The sequence below is a fragment of the Desmodus rotundus genome, chromosome 6, assembly GCF_022682495.2.
Source record: "Desmodus rotundus isolate HL8 chromosome 6, HLdesRot8A.1, whole genome shotgun sequence".
NCBI classification, from domain to species: domain Eukaryota; kingdom Metazoa; phylum Chordata; class Mammalia; order Chiroptera; family Phyllostomidae; genus Desmodus; species Desmodus rotundus.
This window is the reverse complement of record NC_071392.1, coordinates 129,138,344-129,162,725: the sequence shown is the minus strand read 5'-3', so window position 1 is coordinate 129,162,725 and position 24,382 is coordinate 129,138,344. Positions and strand designations below refer to the sequence as shown.

The 24,382-nt window shown below is 39.4% G+C and overlaps 1 protein-coding gene across 5 annotated transcripts in view; it reads left to right on the top strand.

Moving 5' to 3' along the window:
- The window catches only part of KIF16B (kinesin family member 16B), a 301,049-nt gene that overhangs the window by 149,065 nt on the left and 127,602 nt on the right, over positions 1-24,382 (top strand). For all 5 annotated transcript variants that reach the window (XM_024559335.3, XM_053926360.2, XM_053926359.1 and 2 more), the window contains 3 exons: positions 4,347-4,466; positions 5,583-5,634; positions 7,302-7,439. In XM_024559335.3, coding sequence (XP_024415103.2) covers positions 4,347-4,466; positions 5,583-5,634; positions 7,302-7,439 — 310 coding nt within the window. The remainder of the gene's footprint in view (positions 1-4,346; positions 4,467-5,582; positions 5,635-7,301; positions 7,440-24,382) is intronic.

The window sequence follows — 24,382 nt, the reverse complement described above, 5'->3', positions numbered from 1 at the left end:
CAAGCCCATGTGTGGTTGGCCTTCTTCCCTCCCATCTGGGCAGCCCTGCCTCAGCTCACCTGAACCTCTGGAATCTACAGGAGGTGATGCTGCAATTGTCCTAGCACTGGACACATGTTTTACATTCACTGGTTGAATAAAAACATGTTGAACATATTACTTGCAAATGTAATGAGCATAATGTTTAAAATAAGCTGATTCTATGTTTTGACACTTTTAGTCAGGCCATAGTTTCCCTGTGATGCAAATATTGATTGCCAAAAGATTTGTTTCAATACAAAATATGTGCAGCTATACATATTTTATCACTTTCATTATTTCGGACCCAGAGTGCCTGGAGTTGGTGGAGGGATCGTCAACTCTGCCATTTAAATATTCCATCTTATGAAAGGAGTGTTTCATAAATTATGTATAACAGTGATGCCACTCAGTAAATATTTTATATGTGATAGATATTTTTGTCTGAAATCACTTTTTCACTTGAGCAATGATTTAAACCCTTGTTTTTAGTTTTATGAGGTGACACTTTTATAATATCATGTAGTGAATGCAGCTTGAATGTCATAGAGCTCTAGGGCAGCTTTAATCATAAATTCATGTGACCCCACTCCCAATCCTGGAAAACTTTCTCTTAATTCTGGTTTTATCCATTCTTTGTATGGATGTATGTGTGGGTACATGTTAGTGTGTAGTGAGTGTGTTGGGAATTGGTGGGGACAGGCAATACTTTGGCTTAAAGCCCCTGGAGTTATGAATTTCAAAGTCTGTAAGACTTATTTCAAGGAAGTAAAAAAAATTTTTTTCAGTGGTTAAAAAAAAGGGTATTAAACTAGACTGGGATGTGGTCCAAAATAATTTCTCAAATTTGAGTGGGAACTATTAGAGTTTAAAATATTGCCTTTCGTGGGGGCTGGGGGAGGTATTGTCCACTTTTATGGAGAAAGTACATATGTCTCTGGACTTGTGAGAATGGCCACTCTCCTTTTCTCACGGGCCTAGAGGCCTGGGATAGTTCATTGCCAGGAGGCTGTCTAATGTGTGTGCAGTACTGGCACAGTTCTGAGCTGTGAGGCCTTCCAGTGAGGATATTGCTTTATGAAATGGAACTATGTGATTAAATTCTCCACTGTAGTATTTATGTGTGTGTGTGTGTGTGTGTGTGTATCTTAAAAAATTGCATACTTTTAACTTATACTTGAATGCCTTGGGCAGAAGAAAAAGCATGATTTCTACCAATGTTCCAGAGGTAGGAGCAGGGGTTGGTTTATTTAGAGTGCTAATTGTAGTAAAATTTGCAAGGGCCTTGGTGTAGCAAGTCAAGATGACTGAAGCTCCGACCTGGAAGCCTGAGGTTCTGAACCCTGGGATGTGAACGTGGCTGATAGGAGTAATTGAAGAACAATGACACACTTCATTTCCTTTTCTTGAACCTAAGTTATGCATTGGCCATTTTCTCTGCATCTATTTAATGGTTGTTAAATTAAATTGCTTTCTTTCAGGTGGTAGTTTTTATGTTGTTTCTTAACATCCCTTTTTGCCACTTCATTCTGTTGCCCTCTGGCATGACTTTAGCTCTGTATGTGCACCTTTGAGACTCAAATGCCTGCAGTCATGAAGGCCTGAAGGACTTTTCTGTTTCCACTGCCCTTCCCCAGAGCCTCATAGGAGCTTCCTTGTCAGCAAGGCTGTGAAGTTCTGAATCCTTCACTTAGAGAATGGCAGATTTTGTACATTGTGTTAGTATTTAAATGACATAAAACACATTTATCCATTCCAGGAATGTAGGGGGTACCCATTTTGTTTCAGACGTTGCTGGGCATTGGAGTGCCAGAACTGTGCCTTGCTTACTGCTATCTTACTGTTGAGGTGGGGTGGGGAAGGGATTCACCAGGAGTGTCTCTGACTAGGAGCCCTACTTGGTAGCTTGGAACTTGCTCCATTGTTCCCACTATGCCAGTAATCACAGAGCACAATGTCATGCTCTCGTGTATGACTCAGCGAGAACTCAGCACAGCCCAACCACAAGGATGGAATTTTCACCTTTCGCCTTCTGCTAAAGTATGTCTACTTTCCCTTGGACTTGCCAGAAGCCTAATTTTATAGACTTTTTTTTTTGTCTTGGGTCAAATGGGCCTGATATTAAGGCATAGGCCTGCAAGTCTCTTCCTAGAGGGGCTGCCATTGACCCTCCTTCCTGCATTTCTCTGAAATCATTCTAGTTGGAGTGGGAGCTATTAGAGTTTGTTTATTTATTTTTAAAGGTTTTATTTTTAGAGTGAGGGGGAGGGAGGGAACAGGAAAGGGAGAGAAACATCAATTGGTTGCCTCTTGTTCTCACCCCAACCAGGGACTGAATCCTCAACCCTGGCATGTGCCCTGACTGGGAATCAAGCCGGCAACCTTTAGCTTTTTGGGATGATACCCAACCAACTGAGCCATACTGGTCAAGGCAGAGTTAAATACTAATTTATTTGAAAAATATTAATTGAGGAGCCACTGTATGCCAGATATGAAATCAGTCACTTGTTTGTAGTATTTGTATAATACATTTGTATATAACATATATGATGATAATTACTGAGGAGAGAAACAAACTCAGGATAAGGGAGGTTTGTGATTACTATTTTGTATGGGGTGATGGGAGAAGGTGGCTTTTGAGCAGAGATCTGAGGAAGTGAGGGCCAAGTTATATATGTATATAGGGAATTCTTTAAAACTGAGACTGCTGCCCCCCTCCACACACACACCACACACACACACACACACACACACACAAGGAACATTTGCTGGTGTCTGCAGACATTTTTGCTTTCCACAACCTTGGGGAGGAGGGAGTATGTTACTGGTATCTAGTGGGTAAAGGCTAGGGATGCCACTGAACCTCCTACAGTACACAAAATACCCCCCCCCCCATAACAAAGAATCATCTGGTTCACAATGTCAGTAGTACCAAGGTAGAGAAACCCTGCTCTTGGAGAAGTGAAGGAATTGACAATGCCAGAATACACAGCAACCCCCAAATCAGAAGGAAAAAAGAGGAAAAACAAAAGCCCTGAGGTTGGGGGTAAGCTGGCAAGTTTGAGGACAGCAAGGATTTGTGGATTTCTTAACAGGCGTGAGCAAGGGGAAGAGTGGCAGGAGATGAGAGCAAGAGGTTGGCAAAGCATGCGATCATGTAGTGCTTTGTAGAATGTTACAAAGATTTGGCTGTTATCTCAGTGAAATGGGAGGCCACATAAGGGATCTGAGCAGAGTGGCCTGCCCTAATATCCCTCTTGCCATCAAGTAGAGTATGTACCATAGCTGGGACTTGAGTGGTAGTATAATTGATAGTTGTGGTGATCCAGGTAAAAGATGCTAAAGGTTGGGGCCAGGGAGGAGTATGGCACAGGTGGCTTGATGCTATCAGATGAGGGGTGTGTTTTGATGGTGGAGTCAACACTAAGTATGTAGGGTTTAGAGAAAGAAAGTAGAGTCATGGTTTTGGGTTCTAGTAACTGTAAGGAAGGTTGGCATTCACTGAGAAGGGATAATGTGCAGGTTTGGGAGGCAGGAGGAAATAAGGGTTGGTTATTCAGTGTGTTAAGTTTGAGCTTCCTGTTTGCCATCCTCACAGAAATGTCAAGATAGGCAGGTGTGTGTGTGTGTGTGTGTGTGTGTGTGTGAGATGCAGGGGGAGGAGAGAGAGAGAGACTGAGGTCTGCCTAGGGATTTAGATTTGAGAATCAGTCAGTTTACAGATTGCAGGTAAAATCTCCATGGAGTGCGTTCAAGAGAAAGCAGGAGGGGAGGAATTGGAGAATCACAAGTGTAGGAAACTCTCCAGAGGTGCTTTTCACTAAAGGGGCAGAGAGAAATTGGTGATAGCTGGAGGGAGATACTGGGCCACGGGAAGTGGTGGTGGTAGTGGTTGGTGGGAAATCTAAAGCAGATTTGTGTGATCCATAGATAGGAGAAGATGATGCAGGAGACAGAGGGTCAAGTAGCTGTGGTGCAGGAGGAACTAATGCACAGGACAGTAGTCATTTTAGGAACGTGCACAGTTTGTCCATAGTAACTGGAGAGAAGAGCCAGCAAATCAGGAGACATCTAGATATTAAGAGAAATAAAGGTTTTGAAGAGGGGGAAAGATTCCTTTGTAGTCAGGTGGTTATAGAACCTAAGAAGGCAAGGTTTCAGCTTGGTTTCAAAGAGGTTGTATAAATCAGACAATAAGTTTAATCCATTTTAGTTGAAGTTTTATATGTTTCAGAGTCACTTTACTTACCATAAAAGAAAAGAACACCGAATACAATGTTCTCTTTCTTCAAAGTAACCTTTTCCTTTTCTTTCATTCTTGATTTCAGGAACAAACTCTAGCCCTTAGGAAAGAAGGGATTGGTGTCGTTTTGGATTCTGAACTGCCCCATTTGATTGGCATTGATGACGACCTTCTGAGTACTGGAATTATTTTATATCATTTGAAGGTAAACACTGCCTAAGTGGAACATTCTAATTTTGTTCTCAGTTCTCCCTTTAGACACTAGCAAGGTCTGTTATAATCCTTTGTGTCCATGAACACAGAGATTAATAAGGGATATGCAAGGAGTCCTGGGGCCCAGTGGGGGTTTTCACAGTACATTGTGATTCTGTGCTGTTAGAGGTTCCCATTTTCATGGAATTCTAAAACTAAATGAAGTTCATTTACTTTACCTTCTAATTTACAGAATCAGTAAGAGGGGGATAAGGAACAAAAAGGCAGACAGACTAAGGAAGAAAAGTCACAAGTACTTGGATTGGCTGTGTGTACAGTTTCCTGGGCCCTCACGTTAATGTAAAAAGAATTGTTTTAATATGCTTATTGATTTTAGAGAGAGAAGGGAGATGGGGGAGAAAGAGAGAGAGAAAGAGAAAGAAAGAGTAACATTGTTGTGACAGAGAAGCATTCATCGGTTGCCTCCCTTGTGTACCCTGACTGGAATGCAAACCCACAACCTAGGTATGTGACCTGACAGGGAATTGAACCTTCAACCTTTTGGTGTACAGGACAATGCTTCAACCAGCTGAGCCTCACCAGGCAGGGCCCTTGTGTTAATTTTGAAATTGTGTCTCCTGCCTACATTATTGGACCTGGTCCTGAACAGGTTATTCATGTCAAGAGAGGAGAATTTCCATATCAGCATCAGTGGTTGCTTCTGTAACCTTGAGTTTAGTATCCTCTCTCTGATCAGTGGCTTAAGGAACATGGTATTGCACCATACTTTGTGGGCTCCCATAAACTATATCTTTAGACACAAAGAGACCCCTCTCTACTGGGGGGGAACTCTTCAGCAAAGATCAGGAATGTCACAGGCAGATCATGATACATGCCAAAATAGGTGCATGCCCATTGTTGGACAGTAAACCCCAGGAGTTCTGCTGTCATTTTCCAGACAACACGCGGTGTTGTTTCAGAGCCTCTGAACTCTAATTGTCCTGATCTGTGGTCTTTCCTGGGACATTGCTCATCAGGTCATCAGGTTGCTTGGACTGAAATGAAAAATGGAGAAACAGTCTGCTTCTCATGTCCTTACTAATAAATATTACTTGTCTTTTCTATTCAGGAAGGTCAGACATATGTTGGTAGAGAAGATGCTTCAACAGAACAAGATATTGGTAAGAATCTTTGTCAGTTTGCTCTTCCCAGTGATTTCCCAATGATTTTAAAAATCTTTTAATGAAGAACTTTTTTTGAATAACAGACATAAAGTAATCACAAAAAAGGAAACTTTTTCAAATACAATATTGATCAGTATATATATTTTATAATGTGGAACTCTAATAAAACAGGACATTTAATTAAGTGGATAAAATGAAACTCTGAGTCCTTTCCCCTCACCCTACATGTATTCTATAGTCTGTCACATCTTTTAAGAGTATATTTATTTAAATCACTCTACTCTTGTCACATGGGGCAATGATTGATAAAATATGTCAACAGACACGGGTAAAGGATACAAGATCCCTTAATGGGAAGGATATGGACACTTAAACTGCACAAAGATGATAAAAGAAAACAGAATGCACACATACACAGCGTCCACATGTACGACTGCCTGGGTTTCCAGAAAGTCTTCCTGAGGCACGTAGACAACCAGTGATTCTGCCTGAGCAGGTGAGGACCTGCCAGACTTTAAAGGCAGAACTTCAGGAATTTGTGGCAGTGGTGGTGGTGTGTATATGTGTGTGTGGCAAGGTGAGGATTGGTGTGGGAAGAATCGTATCTTCTCAGCTGCTTTTGAAATTGCTGGCAATGAACTTTGTTTTCCCACCAAGTATAAACTATTAATCAAACCAACCCTAGCATATTAGCCCTAGTGAATTCCTACATGTATTTACTATATGCTGTGAAACTGGGAGAGCTGAAACCAATTCTAAGAAGTCCTGAGGTTTAATTATTTTTGAGTAGAACTAGGCATCAGGCCTCTTCTTCTATTGTTAAATTATGTGTTTGACCTTTGAGGTTGCTATCAATAATGATGAGTGGTAAAAACACGTTTTCTGTGAGCAAAGAAGTTCAGTAGTGCAGGTCTGTGGAGAACAGCGGGAGCTAAATTTGGTCTGTACTCCTGAGAAGCTGGCCAAGATCTTTGCCTAAAGTTGTGTAGGTTGATTTGAAAGGCATTCACCTCCATGCCTGGCCATTCATTAAATAAGAATAACTCAGGATGGTCACGTGTGATTAGGGAAATCTTAGCATCCACATGCTCTGAGAGGTCTGTGAGGTCAAGTTCTCTCAGAATTGGTACAGGCTGTGGCAGTGTGCATTCTGGTACGGTTTCTAGAGACTTCCTGGCACCAGCCAAGATCCATGCCATGCCAGGTTCACCTTTGGTTTCTGCATTTGGAACAGAGGATCTGTAAATATGGATGTTACAATAAGTTAGTGACCCATGGAGCCCTTTTGTTCCCTCCATTTTACTGAGAAGTTTGGTTGGCTGATGAAGGAAATTTATTCAGGATCAAACAGAGTGGCTCAATGGTATTCAGTTAAGACAAGTTACTCAATTACTTTTTTTCCTAAAGATGAAGAAAATTAACATCCCAGAACTAATTTCCTTATAGAGGTGATATTCAGATGCTTTAAGGTAGCATTCAAGGGGTTCCTTCAGTTCTGTCAGCCCATGGCACACCTGAAATTCAATTTTGTCATTAAACATAAATGTTCACAATATTTACATGGAAAAGGAAAAGTATGCAATATGGAAAAATAAGTAAAGATAGGAATCATTGAACTAGATACCAAAGAAAAAAAATTTCTTTGTCTTCTTTTTCCAACTTAGTTCTTCATGGCCTTGACTTGGAGAGTGAGCACTGTATTTTTGAAAATGTCGGGGGGACGGTGACTCTGATACCCCTGAGTGGGTCTCAGTGCTCTGTGAATGGTATTCAGATCATGGAGGCCACACACCTAAATCAAGGTATTTGGGTTTTGGTTTTCAGTGTTTGTTGTATATAGTGTTCCTAGAAAACAAGTTGGCTCTGTACTGGGGGAACATGTACATCTTAGAATTATTTACCGATTAAGTATGAAAAGAGGGAAATTGCTTCATTATGCTGTTTTCTCTTTTATTTTGCTGAAGAACTTCTTTATGATCCCCATAATCTCATTGAATTACACAGGAACATGTATGTAGTTGTTTTACAAATTAATGTTGTAAAGGATATATGGCTTTAAAAGATTTTTTTTTTAAGTTAAAGAGTAGCCTTCAAATACAAAACCTTAACACAATGGCCTCTTAATAATTTTATCACCTTATTTATATTTTTAAATGAAAAGTTATAATTATAACATAAAGGATCTGGAATCATATCCTCTTTTCTTTTTGAAAGAATTCAAGTATTATTGAAAAGTTGCAAGAATAGTACAAAAAACTTTTTTAATTTCAGAAGCATTTGAAAGTAAATTGCTGACCTGCTGCCCTGCCAGCCGTGAATACTCTTTAAACAGTGGCGTCTTCTATATAACTGCCATCCAACCATCCAAGTTAGGAAACTGACCCAGAAACATCTCTACCATTTGATTCTCAGCTCCCCTTTACCTTTTGTCCCAACAATGTTTGTTATGGGTCCAGTATTCAGTCCGGCATCCTGTGTTGCCTTTGTTTGGCACGTCCCTCTAGTCTCTTTCAGTCTGGAAGAAATCTTTAGTCTTTCCTTGATTTTTATGATTTTGACAATTTTGACAACTGCAGGTCTGATATGTTATACAATGTTCCTCTACATAAATGTAGTATTTATCTGATGATGTCTCATGATTAGACTAGTATCATGCATTTTGACAGGGATATTGAAGAAATGGTGCTGTACTTTTCTTCTGTCCCATTACACAGTGTCTCTTGCCATTACTAATGATGCTCTCTGTGACCATTTGACTAAAGAGGAGCTTGCTAGACTTCCTCACTGTGAAATTACTCACTTTCTTGCATTTTTGATATAAAACCGAAAACAACAAATGAACAAACAAGATAAACAAATAAAAACTTATAGACACAGACAACAGTTTGTTGGTTACCAGCAGGAAAGGAGTATGGGAGGAGGTCGTAAAGGGTAAAGGGGGTCAAATATATGGTGATGGAAGGAAATTTGACTTTGAATGGTAAACACAATGCAATATACAGATGAGGTATTATAGAATTGTATACATGAAGTTACTCTTTTCTCCCTTTTTTATTAATAAAGATAGTGGAAAGGTACAATACTTTGAGATTTAAAAAATTCTATTTATCATACTTTCATCATCAGTAGTTTTTAGAATCCATTGATTGTTTGGTCTGATTTAAATTTTAATGGATGCTGAATGGTGATTTCCTTTTTTCTACATTTATTTTCTCTTTACTATAAAACAATATTTTATAATTTTTTAAAAACTACTTTTACAGTAAGTTGGCTTTTTACTTTAAGAAAGATCTCCTTTTTTGCCATTTATTTACCCATTAATTAATTTAAATCAACAGGGTCTTATGGCTTGCTATTTACTTTGGTAAGTTTTGGTTTATTTCTATCATTTATTTTGATGTTCAGAGTGTCCCAGATTGGCCAATGTGAGTTCCTTTTAAGCTGGTTTCTCTGTCCTTTTTGCTTGTCCCATTGTGAACACTTCCCAGGCTCATCTTACACTTCCTTGGAATTGTGAGTTCTCCAAGGACCCTGGCTTCTTTTAGTAGAGAACAGGATTTAGAAACCAAGATCTGGGCACTTGGTGTACTCATTGCTACTGAAGTGTCCTTGCCTCTGGGTCCTGTCAGTCAACAGAGTTAAGGAAAATGTGTGTGTGAACATTCATAACTATATTTTTATTTATATTGGTATACTGAAATATATTTTACTACCTATATTACTAACAAGGAATTTCACACCAACACCTCTAATTTCAACTCAGTAGCAGAGTTCATTCTAGTTTTCTCCTTTTTCTTATTTGTAGCTCCCTTTTCTGACAGTGACAAACCTGACTCCCATTATGTAGCTAGTATCCTGTCACTGCTTCTCCCTCTTCATGCAGGGGCCCTCCTCTTCCTGCTCAGGCTGTGGCACTCGTGCTGGGTGCCCTTACCCTTCTCTTAGTGCAGAACCCTTCCTCATCCCATGCCTACCATTTTCAAGCAGATGCCACTTTGCTCAGCCCAGCCTGATGGCTTTTGGACTGACTCATGCAAGAGAGAAAGAAAGAAGTTGATAATATATTTTAAGCTGTTTTTATATATTATATATAGTATTTATAATTACAGTTTTTCATGGTTACATACCTGTTTTGACATAGGAATTGGATAGACGGGGACTGGAAAACATGCAGTTTAATGGGGTTAGCCAAATCATAAACAGAAGTCAGTTGCAAAGAGTTATCTCAAAAACGAAGGACACAGCATGGACCAGGACAATCATGCTTTTATAAGAGGTACATAAGTTCCATGAAAGACATCCTAAAAGCAGCTTATGTGCCCACCTGCACATCATCCACCCATCCATCCATCCTTTGATCTCTCCATCTTTTTTTTACCTTCAGTTTTTAGTTTCAAGGTAATTTGAGCTTGGGAAACATAGTGAGTGCCCTGGAGCTGGCCAGGAAGTTCAGAGGTCAGCAATAGCAGGTGACCAGCCCAAACCGAGGATGCAGTGAGCATTCAGTGTTCACTACCAAAGCACTATTTCCTGGTTTTTTTTATGCAGCTGGGTCAAGGGCCCTGGCCATATTGGATGGAGAAGCTGGTTCTTGTCAGGCAGCAGTGTTAGTCATAGTGAGAGGCTGTTTTTCTTCTCTGAACCTAGAAAGTTATCATAATTGGCTGGCAGACAAGAGGTCATAATGTAGGGATCTTCAGTGCAGCCCTGCTTGGGAACACACAGACTGTAGCGCAGAAAACATGGGTGATTGGAGGGTATACATTTGAGAGATGGCACCACCTGTGAATTAGGTAACTGGATCTAGATTGCAGCCGACCACCTGTCTGTTCTGTTAGGACCTCAAGTGGAGGTTCCTGCTACTGTTCTTCTAGCCAATAGGGGTGGGGCAGGTGTCATGATGAAAGATTAGAGACATGTTATCTTGTCCAGTAGATCTCACTGTGCTGGCTTCTTCTCTCTCAGGTCACAGGGAGGTGACCTTATTTTGATGACTGTGTTTATTTTTACAGGTTTTTACAAGAGGTTGTGGTGGTTTTTATTGTCATCCTTAACACATAAGTAGAATAGTTACACTATTGTCTGCCAGAATTGTGGGAAATAATCACATATTTTTTTCCATGATTAATTTGAATCTGTGTTCCATGTAACCTTATAACTCCTTATAACCACTTTTTCATATTTGATGTAGCTATTTTCCCAATATTATGTTTTCTGTTTAAATATAATTTTGTTATCTTTTAAGTCTACTATTTATTTGCTTTACTTGACTGTATTTTTCTTTGGGATTTCTTTCATAGTTTCAAAATCAGCCATGGAACTAGTAAGCATTTTAATCTTTTTTCTCTGTTATTTATTCATGATTTAATTATGTTTTCCAGGATTCCAGTTTGAAATGTTTAATTGTTTAATACATCTGGGGTTCACTGATATATAAAGTATAGATCTAATTTAATTTCCCAACATTAGTATATCATTTATTATAAGGTGTTCGTACCCTACACCCACCTCCCTTTTGAAGCAATTTGTTTACCAAAAATGAAAACACATATAGCATATATATATATATATATACTTATTGGCTTTCACTTTGTTCTAGCCCTAGGTATTTCTAATTTTGCACCAGTATCACACAGTTTTAAAGCTTGTTGTGTTACAACATGCTTTAATTTTTTTCTCATCTGAGTGACCTTTTTCTCTATTCATGACTATTAATTTTTTCAACACAATTTTAGAGTCATTTTGTTCTACAATCAGTTTGTTCTTATTTAAAAAATATATTTCATCTTGGGACTTCTTTTTATTCTGTATGTGTCTTTTTGTATTTAAGTTTTTATCTATTTCTTCTGCTAAGACTGAAAGCATTTAATACATGTACTTGATCAACACTGTGTTTATTCATGTATACACAATTCTGAACACAGCTATATATATGTATATTAAGTGCTCAAAAATGGGGAGAAAAAAACGTTCATTCTATAATTATTTTCATTATAATGTTTGTTGCAGGTTTTCTAAGTACAAAGGGCTTTTAAGATTATCAATTTAAAACCATATGGGGAAGGTGGGGCCCCCAAAATCCAGTAATTGGACTCTAGGACTTCTGAGCCTTGTGCATTGTTTTCTCAGATACCCAGAATTGCAGTCTGGTGTTCTTGTGGAAGTAGAGGAGGAGTTACGGTTGGGATTAATGTGGGGCCCTTCTTTGCTGTGAGTAGTGCCTGAATCACAGCTAGCCCACAAACTGCAACATTGGCTGCTGGTGCACCTGGCCGTGTTTTCTGGCCATCAGACTTTCCTCTGTGTGCTTTCCCCACTCCAGCCATGCTTCTCTGGAGCTTCTGGACCACCCGCAGCCCTGGCCACTAGATGCTGAGAAAATTGAGTGGGTTACAGACAGTGATCATCCTACTCTGTTAGGGGTTAAACACTTCTCTTGTGGATTTGCCTGGAAACTGTTATGCGTAATGATGTTTCTGTGAGAAAATCAGTCCTGAGTTACAAACATACTGAAAAAGGAACTTTTAGAGCACACACTGTTTAATGTGGGAACTGCCTAGAATTTAATATTTAAATTGGGGTTATCACTGAAAAAAATATGATTGATTATTGAGTTTGAAGAAATTGCTCGTTTCATTGCCATCTGCTTGTGTAGGTATGATTATGTCTTGAATTCTCTTGTGCTTGAGGCATGGTAGATATATAATAAATATATTTCCCATGCAGTATTTTTTATTAAGTAGTTTTTGTCCTGAACTTTTACCAAAATTGAAAGTCCATTTGAAAAAAAAATATGACTGTTCAAATTAGTGATGACTGGAACTAAATTTTTGAACTTTATATTGAAGATACAACTTGTCCTAAGAAAGTAGTAGTACTAGTTGGCATTCAAGGTTAATTGTCAGAATTTTCTCTCATTGTGGGGTACTCTTAATTGTTTTATTACCACAGTGCCGTGATTTGCAGGTCTGATGGGCTCGACTTCCTCTGGCATTCTGCTCTGCTACCGAACAGCTTTCTCACTATCACTGTTAATAAAATTGACATAAAAATGCTATGTTCTAACGTTAAAACACCACGCACTGAGTATAAATGGCATTTGTAACTTTTAGGCCAGTGAAATGCAAGATGACTTCATGTTTCTAGGTATTACATAAGAGAAGCATAAGACTTTTAATACACATACTTTTAAGTCTGAAATTTCCATCAAAACAAAATCATGTACAGTCCTTCTGAGATTAAAGATTAGAATTCTCAACTTAACCTTTCTTGGTTTTTGAGCCTTATTAAAATGAGAACTTGAACATCTTTTTAAAACAAAAAATATGAGAGACAGTTTTTTTCTGGTAACAAAAATACAGGGTTGGGCAAAAGTAGGTTTACAGTTGTATGTGAAACACATTTTATTCTTGCATTATTGTTTATTAATTGTATTATTTTCCATACAAATAACTGTAAGCCTACTTTTGCCCCCTGCCCCCTGTATGTAGTGAAAATAAAAAATGTGAGTAGGACTGCCACATGCCTACTATTGACCTCGAGAATGTTAAGTGCCTGTGAAGAACTCCTGGTGGCCAATAGGGCACAAATATGTTAACAGAGTATAGTAGTCATTGCTAAATAGGGGCTCTCCTGCTCTCTGTGCTTCAGGGAAAAGCTGCACTGAGCTACCAAGCCTCCTGCATTGTGCTCCTGCTGTCTGAGTTGACCAATATAAAGGAGCTCTTAGGCTCTTAAATCAACCAATGGGCTAAAGACCTGCCCTGACCAGTCGGGGCTGCACAGCTATATACTTATTTACATCTTCACAGACCAATCAACAGCTCCACTTGGACCAGTCAGGATGGTGCTCTTTGGTCTAATCAATTAGTGAAGATTTGGAATCCTCATTTGCATTAAAACAGACCAATCAGGGGCTTCGGGCGGGAACTCTTCTCTGTACAAGGCAGCTTCACCTGTGCCTCAGTGAAGCACACTTACAGTTTCCTTTGAATTGCCTTTCCCTGGTTGGAGCTGCAACACTGGAGATGGGCTGCAACCACCAGTGGAGCTGAACAGTGCCACCTGAGCTGTGACGCTGGAGTAACACTGGAACTTCCTCATCTGGGCCACCTCGATGGAGCTGTTCCACAGCTAGGCTGTTTCACGATTGATCTGTCTCACAGCTGTGCTATTCCATAGCCAGAATGTATCACAATTGAACTGATTCCACTGAACAAAGTCCCTCCCCCACTGCATGCCAAATTAGGGACTTCTATTGGTATTAAATTGGTAACAATGACCTTGGGTTTACACTTCAGTGTAGTGTTAACCTCTGGAAAAGAAAACCTTTGGTTTTTGATTAGGCAGGTCTACAAAAGAATTTTCTACTTATCTGTAAGGTTTTACTTTTTAAAGGGAAAAAAGACTAAAGCAAAAATCAAGTGTATGGACTTCATTTAAACAATAATAATTGGGAAATAGGATTACACAAAGCACTGTATCTTTACTCCAAAAGCTACCTCGGCCTTTTACTCATGAAGCAATTTAAGTAAGGGTTTCAAGGACAGAGAATACAGACGGTTGTTTACCCAGTCACAAGGACCTAATCATTGTAATTTTACATTTGACTGGATTCTTGATTCACTCTGCACTGCCAGCAGCTTCCTATCTTTTTACAACCAGTTTCCAGTTTATTGCTGATATTTGGCATTTAAATGTTTCTTTTTATTAGTAAATTACTGTTCATTTGGAAATGTGTTATTCGGGCTGCCCCATTACAAAGCACATGTAGTAATGACCGCTTCTTTATCCAAATCACTTAAGATGCTTGTGAATGTCAACTAATAGGAGATTTATCAATATTTAGCAGATTGTCAACATTGGGGGGAAATTTGTGCCTGTATCAGTTAACAGCTTTCTTCCTTTCAGACTGCATAAACAGTACTTCCTTCGCCTTAAATTACAGGAATGTTTTTATCTGATAATAACACTAACATGAAAAGCATTTGCTAATGCTGTGAGAATTCAACGTGGTCACATATATGATGCATGTTGCCTAAAGCCTACTGTATGAAACTTTTCTCCCCTTTGTTGAGTTTATCCAGAAACAGTGCATGGGATATGTAGCATTTTCATCTAACCATGCTCTTTAATTGACTTGTTCTCTGACACTTAGTTTTCTTCACTCCCATGGTACTAGCGACTCCATGATATTGTTTCATAGAACGAGTTCATTGTACAATTTCACAGAAAGAGGAGGCAGTTGCTAGAGAAGAAAGTGTGAATTTGACTGTGGTGTCTAGTCCATAGTCCTTGAGTAATTTTTGGTACAAACTCAGATGTTAGATTTTTCTCTCTTTTTTAATGTACTTAATATGAAATGGTAAAAAAATCTGTTAGTTATAATTTAGAAAGTAATTCAGGATTTTCCCTATGATTATAATGACCAGGAAGTATTCTCTCTCATTTTGATTATTATTATTTTTACTGTAATGTGTTATTTTAAAGCTGATAGTTGTTAAATGTAATTGATTTTTCTATTCATATCAGTGGATTCCTTTGGTTTTCCTGTTAGTTTCTCAGAGCCATTGAATGCTCATTTCTTCTTTAGAAGTGCTGCAGAAACTACAGCTGGGGAATTTACACTTAGGTGCATTTGAATGTGTTATGCCTGAGTGCCAAAATAGATTTGCATCTATTCAAGTACTCAAAAAAGAGGGGACAGGTGATTGTCTGGGGAGTGGAGCTGACGAGCCTTTGATAAAATTTTAATGTGCTGAAATTCTAGTCTGAGTTGGTCAGAAGCAAATTAAAAAAGAATTTTAGTGGAACTACAAAGGAAAATAAATCTCCCAGGAGTTTAGCCAAGGCATCTAGGGAACAGAAGCAGCCTTTTACACATTACAGAAAGCCAGCAGATATCAATGTCTAACCCCCCATTTAATGTACCTGTGCTTGCCCATAAACACTTACTAGATTTTGTACTCAAATTTGTGACTGCAGATCTGGCTCACATATGGATGTTTCAGTAGATACTGTCTAATGTCAAAGCCCTAACCATTCTTAAAGACTATTCCCAAAGTCAGTAGTTCTTAAAGTGTGTCCCTGGTCAGCAATATCAGCATTACCTGGAAGGTTTTTGACATGCTCATCTTAGACCTACTGAATCAGACCTACTGAATAGGGATGGAGCCCTGCAGTCTATTTTTTTTTTTTTTACAAGCGATTCTGATGCACATTCAAATATGAGAATAACTGACCAAAGCTAATTATGCTGAAGTCAGTTTCTTGGTGCCCTAGACTTTGGCACATGAGACAACCTTTGTCAATCTCTTTAACCCTTTCTTTTCTTGTATGGTTCATCACATCTAGTTTTCATGATCTTTGTGCTCCTTTTTAAATTTCATTTGCAGCTTTACATCCCATAGGATGGCTTCACAAGGTGTCTTAGCATAGGTTTCTTGGCCTTTATCTCTTTGGGGTTTTCTGAGCTTCTTTAATCTGTACGTACATCTTTCTCCAGATTTGGGAAATTTTCAGCCATTAGTTGTTTAAACTTTTCTTCTGCAGTATACTCTTTTTTTCTGGGACTTCAATTATATGACTGTTAAATATTAGTATTGTCTCACAGGTCTCTGAGGCTCTGTTTACTTATTTTTATTTTTTGGTTAACTTGTTTCCCCTTCACTTTTCAGTTTCCATAATTTTAATTGATGTTTTTCCAAGTTCCTTGAATCTCTTTCTCTGACATCTCCATTCTTGCTCATTGTGGTTAATATATTTTTTAGTTTACTAATACTTGATTCCGTATATCTTTTATTTCTTTGTTGAAATGTTTTTATCTTTCAAGAGTGTCTGAACACTTTTATAATAGCTGATTTAAAGCCTTAAATAACTCCATCTCTGATTTCAGCGTTAACATCTGTTGACTATTTTTTTTTCTTTGCCGTGCAAATTGAAAGTTTCCCAGTTCTTCACATGCTGAGTAATGTTAGATTGCCTGAATGTTTTTGACCTCATGTTTTGAGATTCTGGGTCTTGTTTAAATTTTATGGGAAATGTTGATTTCGTTTGTTGTAGTAGGCAATTGACCTGATTGGATTCAGACCATAAGTTAGAATCAGCCTCTGTGGGTTCTGATCTAGTTCCAATGCCAATTCAGTTTTCAAAGACTTTGCAGGCTATTCCAGTCGGTCCTGTGCATGCACTACCCGGCGGCCAGTCTGGCCTTGAGCAGTGGTCTGCATCTTAGTTCAGTTCCCCACGGTGTCATGTGCTCTTGGATGTCAGATTCATGCCTGCAGAGCTGGGCGTGTCCCAGGAATTCATAAACAGTTCTGTGAGGATGCTTTCCTGAACTTCTCCCTCTATACCATCTTCCAGATGGGCTTTTGTTTTTCTGTCATCTAGCTAGAATTATGGAGCTTTATGCTACTTCTCATGTTCTTTCTGCACTTGTACCCATGTCCAGAGCCCATCAGTGAAAGGTCAGAGAGAGGGAAAAGCAACAGAGGTCTGCCCCACCCCACCCTCTTGGGGACCATAGCTCCTGTGATTAGAAAGGGATTTTTCCCTCCCTCACAGGTGGAGACATCTGTGGGTCCCCTGCTGCTGCCATTGTTGCTGCCAGAGGACCTTCTCCCTCTTTGAACCTGAACTTAAGAGCTTCTCCTAAAGTTCTCTCATGACATCATCAGATGTTAACTTTTGGGCCTCCTCCTAGACCAAGCCAGGGAATCCTGGAGGGAAAAAAAAAAAAAAAAAGGTAAATTCACCACAGGTTCAGTGGTGCTTCAGATGCTGGCCTTCTTCAACCCACCAGCTACTGTTTACTTTTGAGGTCCCTTAAATCCCTGCTGCCTGCATGGTGGGTAACATTTGGTGGGAGAGACAGGGTCAAGTGTACTTATTTCATCTCACGCGGAACCAAAACTCCTCTCATAGGGTGGCTTTAGACTGCTGAAAAAGGATTAATTTACCCAAAGTTGAATTCTGAAGTGAACAAATGTATTTGTCATAATGGTACATGTTGAAAAAGTGTCTTAGATATGCTTCGACCAAACTGTGTTGTGGAGAAATGTCTAAGGACTGGGAAGCAGCCGAGGTGGAGAGCAGGAGCAGTGGGAGACCAAGCCTGCTGAATCATAGCAGGTGTGTGGGCTCGTGAATCCCAGACTGGTGGCCTGAATTTTCTGTGGAAGGTGCTCCTGTTCAGTGGATGGGTAATGTGGTAGCAGAGGTGAAGGATAGTGCAGTGTTTGGTAGCTCACTTGGAGGCTTGGAGATGAACAGGAACAAAAAAGGGGATGATGAAGGTAAGAGACTGTTGGAGCGTAGGAAGAAGGGACACATTTTGAAAGAGCTACTTTAGGAGCAAGAATGGAATATTGAGAGTGAGTAGTGTGGGGGAGGCTTGAAATGAACCTTTGAGATTGTTACTAGCAGAATAAGTAGTACTGTTGGTAACAAAGAAAATGAAGTAAAGCAAGTTACTAATAGCTTGAGCAGTTAGTGTAATGCCTCCCATTCAGTACCTTTGAATTTATTTTATTGGCCACTATCTGGTATCCCCTCTAATTACTTCAGACACTTTCTACATTTACTTTCAGAAGGATGAGACCTGTTCTTATATGCTTTTCTTTTGTATCTCCTCTGATGCTTGAAGAAGAAAAAAAAATCAGCTCCCTCTCATCTGCACTTTTACACACACACACACACACACACACACACACACACACACACCCCTAAAAATTTCTTTAGGGATGGAACTGAAGCATCTTGAAATTTTATAAAGCTCCAAGTTCAGCTGTTTCACACAATTGGACAAATAATTTTTGATGAGTTATTTGGCTGGAAACCTCAATAACAAAGACTGAAGATCTCTTCTTTCTTCTCCAGGGTCCAATAATCTAATTTTGCAATTTTTATGATACCAAGGTTAAACAGGCTTTAAGTGATTTATCTACAGCAGGAAATTGTAAATCCATATTTGCATTCCAAACGTAGAAAAGGAAGGGACGGTCTATGTATCTATTTGGTGAGCTGTCATGTGCGTTATGTCATTCACAAATGCTAGCTGACGATCTGAGGCATACTGCTATCCAGGTGACTGCCGCCCTTGATGCCGGTGCCTGTCTGGTCTGAGCCAGCCATCAACCCCAGCCACGTGTCCTTGTTTGAATTCATTAGTATTCGCAGGAAATTTTCTTCCCCACCACCAACACCATGGCAAACCTTAATCTTCTCTATCACTGCCCAAAGCCAGTGATAGGGAAAAATTATATAGTTTCTCCATGTAGAGAAAATTACTGTAATTTAGATGTCATAAATAATAAAGTCAGTGTCACAAGAGTTCAAGGCCCTAGAACATACTACTTATTGTGTTCTTCAGTGCTGGCATATATTAGTTGAAATTAGCCTTTCTCTTTATCAGGTCCCAAAAATGGTACCATCATCATAACTTATTTTAATATAAATATTTTTAAGACATTTTAAATCAGAAGGAAAATATCATACACAAGCAAGTTTCTTTTCATTTGAGTCAGGAGACGAAATAAGAACCTCACCCATCCTACCTTACACCAGCCTCTTATTCAGCACCATTCTAGGGAGTGATGTGTTCCCAGATAGAACTCTTTTTTTTTTTTTTTTTCTGACTATAGTATCTAAAATGGAAATGTCTCTTTCTCTGAACATACTTTGGCAGTGTGATATATCTTGTCTGTGTGTGGGGGAGTGGAGATGGGGGGTGGCATTCTAAATAAATTAAGTTCAGCCCTGGCTGGTGTGGCTCAGTGGATTGAGTGCCAGCCTGTGAACCAAAGGGTCGCCAGTTCAAGTCCCAGTCAGGGCACATGCCTGAGTTGTAGGCCAGGTCCCCAGAAGGGGGTGTGTGAGAGGGAATCACACATCCATGTTTCTCCCCCTTTCTTTCTCCCTCCCTTACCCTCTCTAAAAGTGAATAAATAAAATCTTTAAAAAGAAAAGAGATTCAGAATGTGGAGCGCTGAAGCACAGTTATCAAAGGGCTCCATTTTTGGCCTCTACACTCACACTGCTTGGGACCATGCACTTTTGAGAATACAGTTGTCTTTTATGTTTGTATTAATTGTAACTCAGAATGAAATATTCATACATCATCATCTCAGAAATATTTATATGGCATTTATAATAGAAAAAAAAATTTGTGTAATAGCAGAATTAGAATATCTCCCATAAATTTTGAAAAAGTAATTAATAGTGATATTGATGATTATCACTCTACATCTTAAAAATCTCTAGATATGTATATTTTTCAGTGTACCTAAAATATTAATATAGAAGGTCTCATGTGAAACCAGCCTTCAGCAGTTTCATTCACTGAGATTTAAATGAAGCTTTTTTTGTTGTTGTTAACAAGTGTCTTTGTCTACCCTTTTACAATGTCATTTCCCTTTTTGAGACCATCTGGAATTTGTCTATTTTCCAGTATTTTAACAGGCCCTGAAGTAATCTCAAAGAAGCCATCATAAATTTCAAGGTTTAAGCATACTCTAAAAGTTACAAATTAAGTGCATCACAAAAAGTCCACCTGCTGTGATTAGTCACATTAACCTCAGATCAAGTTCATAGTTAAAGAGAATTTCAGATCTTGAAGGAACCGTATCCATTTTGATGACTAAATGAGGAGACTGAATGCTGCAGGGGTTAAGCAGTGACCTGTCCTTGGCCACACCAAGAGTTCAGGCAAGACTCACACTCTGGGTCACACAGAAACTTCACACCGTCCGTCATTCTCGTTCATCCATTCACTTATTTTCCTTCAGCTCTCATATTTCTTTTTAAAATATACTCATGAGTCTCCTTTTACCAAAAACAGAGAACTGTCCTTATCCAGCTATCAACTCTGTCTTCTTCTTTGTACATAGATTTCTTGAACGAGTTGTCTGCCTGCACTCAGATACTTAGCTCTCAGTCACTCTGCATCCCCTTCAATTTGGCTTCTGACCGCACTCAGAATGCTCACTCTGAGGCCACTCATTACCTCCATGCCACCATACCTGATGGCCTTTTTCAATCCTTGTATCTTGACTGACCTCTCTGAAGCATTCTGTATCCTTGACCAATCCTTCCCTTGGCTTTGAGGTTTTCCTTCTCCCTTTCTGATGGCCCCTTCTCTGTTTCCTTTGAAGAATCATCCTCCTCTAGTTGGCCATTAAAAGTCAGTATTCAAGGTGACTTCCCCACACCCATGGCTTCTTTTATTAGAGATGACTCTCAAATATATAAAGAATGATATACATACAGATATGTATACACATGTATGATACCTATATATGTGTGTATATACACATACAGAGATATTAAGTAGATATGTATGCATATATGTGTATATGTGTGTTTGTGTCATATGTACATATGTAAGTAGGTGGTAAGTAGTTGGTAGATAGACTGAGAGTAAGTTGGTAGGGAGGTTGGTAGATAGATAGATTGACAGGTATCCTAGGCATTTCTTCTGGAGCTTCAGACCTATATTTCTGCCTGCCAAAGGCTTCTCAAATTCATTGTCTCTAAAACCAAAATCATGCTTTTTCCTTTAACCCAATCTTAGGTCTTTTCTAGTATCCTCAATCTGTGTGAACAACTTACCACCCAGCTAATTATGACAGGTCAAACAAACCCCATGAGCCTTCCTTACCTCCCTGTTGCTGCATCTAGCCCATCATTAGTCCTGTTGATCAGTATTTCCTAAACACCTTCCTAATTTGTTTAGCTCCCTTCTTCTCCATCCCTCCTCCCCAGTTCTGAGCCACCATCATCTTTGACCTGCACTATTACAGTGGCCTCCTACCTTGTTCATCCACATCTGCTTGTTCCATCTTTGATTAATTCTTCAACAGTGGAAAGAATGGTCTTTCTGCAACTGACACTTAATCATGTAATGCTGCTGCACAGAGCCCTTCAGTGTCTCCGCGTTGCACTATTGCACGGTGGGATGCTTTGCTATATCCTGAAAGATTCTCTGTCTTCTGTTCCCTCTGTCTCAAGCCTTAGGTTGTTCAGTGTTCTCCCTTGTTCCCTCTACTGGACATACAGCTGTCTTCCAATCACTCATCATCATCATCATCATCATCACCATCATTTTTTCATCCCCCCCACCCCCTGCTGATGTTCAGAGCTTGTCTTAAGCACCAGCTCCCTAAGGGCATCCTTTCCTAACCTCTCCTGCAATCAACCCCCTTCTAATGCACTCTTGGAACAGTGGGCAGGGTTGCTCTCCTTCTATTTCTGCTTTGCGTTTATTTGTGGAATTCTTTGATAATTTACTTCTCTCTCCTACATGTTTATAAGCTTCATAAGGGCAAGGCAGATGTCTGACTTGTTCAACTCTGTATCCCAGTGCTTATCACAATGACTAGCATATGGTAAGTGCTCATTAAGTATTTGTTGAATGGATGAATGAATGAACAGCAGCATCATGTCCAAATGAAGCAAATTTGTAAAGTCAGTAGGTTTGTTGGGTAAAGGGATACAGTAGAGGAAGTAGAAGAAAACCAGACTTAACAGAGCCCCTTTTATGTGCCAGGTGGTTTACACATTTAGATGGAAACAGGAATGGTCATGGGTAGTTTTGTTTTCTTTTATAGTTCCTTAAAGGGGTTTTTACATGAATGACCCGGGTGGCAATATTATTTTCAATGATTTAATATGATATGAAGTATGTCTGTGAAATACCATTTTTTCCATTAACATATTTTAGCAATTTTCAACTTGTATGGCTGGGCATTTGATTTAAGGAAAAAACAAGAGTCGGATTAGAGGTAGTTAACACCTCGAATACCATTGCCTTATTAATCTCTTATGTTACTTTAAGAGTGTTAAGTATATATATACTCATATATATATACTCGTGTATGCTAGACATGGCTGCTTGCTTTTGACTTTCTGTGTAGCACACAGTTCTGAGTCCCAGTCATAAAAGGCACAGGAAATACCTTTCTTGATTATGGTAATGATGCTTTTCCATAATTTGAAACTATATGAATGCAATTTTATATGAGGGAATAAGTAGATTGTAGAGTGGACAATGTCTGCTGCTGCCCTTCTGAGTCTCCTGACACTGTCTCCCTGTGTGTATTGACTCCATTACACTAAGTGATAACTACCACCAGAACCAACCCTTCACTTGTGCCTTGGTTATGATCTAAGCCTGTTAGACTTTAACCGCAATGAATTTGAAACATCTCTGAGAATCAGAGGTAATATGTAGAATGCGCAGGCCGATGTACTGGTGTGAAACTCCAGGATGCTGCCTGGGGGGGTGCTCTCACCTGCAGGCAAGAGGTGGGTGACTGTGCTCCACCAGAGGGAGCACGCTCTGTCTGAAGGAAGCAGCCATTGAGCCCGGGGAGTTTTGCCAAGGGGCATCACAGATTTACTGATATTGTGTCTTCCAGTTTTTGAAGGGAATCCAGAAATAAATTCAGATGTTTATATGAGAACTGCTGGCAAGTAATAATTTATTTAAACATCGCACATAAAACATAAAGCACATATGTGAGCTGCGTCTTTGTTCTGGCCGCCCGTTTCTGACCTTTGGTGCAGATTCTTCATCCTGACCCTCCACATCCTCACAGGCCATTTCTCTTCATTTGTCTGATATGGATTCTTGCTGCTGTTTCCGGTGTCCAGCATTTTGAGTGGGCTTTGCTCCCTCCCCTCTCCAGATGTAGCAGGCCTGTTCTCCTAAGTCTTAGCCCTTCCCTGTGGTTACCCCAAATTGTAACAACTCTTTTGCCCTCTAGCCCTCCAGGGAGATCCAGATTATTAGTTTCTGGGTGCAAAAATCTGCCCCACCTACTGCAGCCTGGACTTGTCTCATAGATGCTCGACACCTCATCACATGACATCCTTCATGGTTGACTTCTAGTGTGTGTGTCTTATCTTCACAAATCAGTTGCATTCTTTTTCGGAGCAAAGATTGAATATGGGGGTCATTCTGAGGCGTAGTAGACTCTCAGGAGTTGATAAGACCAGATAAGATAGTGAATCTCTTCTGGAATATCATTTCCCTTAGATGCGTCCAGTGGCAGGTAGCTTACCTTCTTCCCTGCCCCCTGTGCCAGCTTTGGACAGCTCCAACCTTCGAAAGTGTTTGCTTAATCACATGGACATTTGCTGCCCACCCCCAGTGATTTTGTTACTCTTGGGCATTACATTGACTTCTTTTACCCCTTGTGCAGTCATTTTCTGAATAAGCAGGATCCCAACCAACCAAAAGGGGTTTTCTTGTGTGTCTAATTTGACCATCTCAATTTTAACAGGATTAACAAGAAGCAGTGGTTTCTACATGGAAATAAGACACTACATGTACACAATTTCTTTTCTGTCATTCTGAGGAAGATTTTAATAATAGTTACCAGTACTTTGTCAATTTTACTGTGTTTTCATTTGAAAGCACTTTCCTTTGAGATTCCTACTTTTACTGGCATTAATAAATATTTCCTATATTTGTGACCATGTGCTTTGCTAGGTATTAGATATCTTTGAAGAACTAATTTCCTTTTTTTCTCAACAATCAAAAATATAATTATGTATATATTAAGTTTTAAATGTCATATTTTAATGCTTGGATCCATTACTTCTGCCTTGGGTAACATGAGCATTGTGATGCTTGACTATAGAAGTAAAAGTATTTGCACATTTAAAAGTGGCTTATGAAAGCAGACTTTTGAGACTAAATCTTTCCCTTATTATTATTGGTTTATAGTACACTGGAAATTGC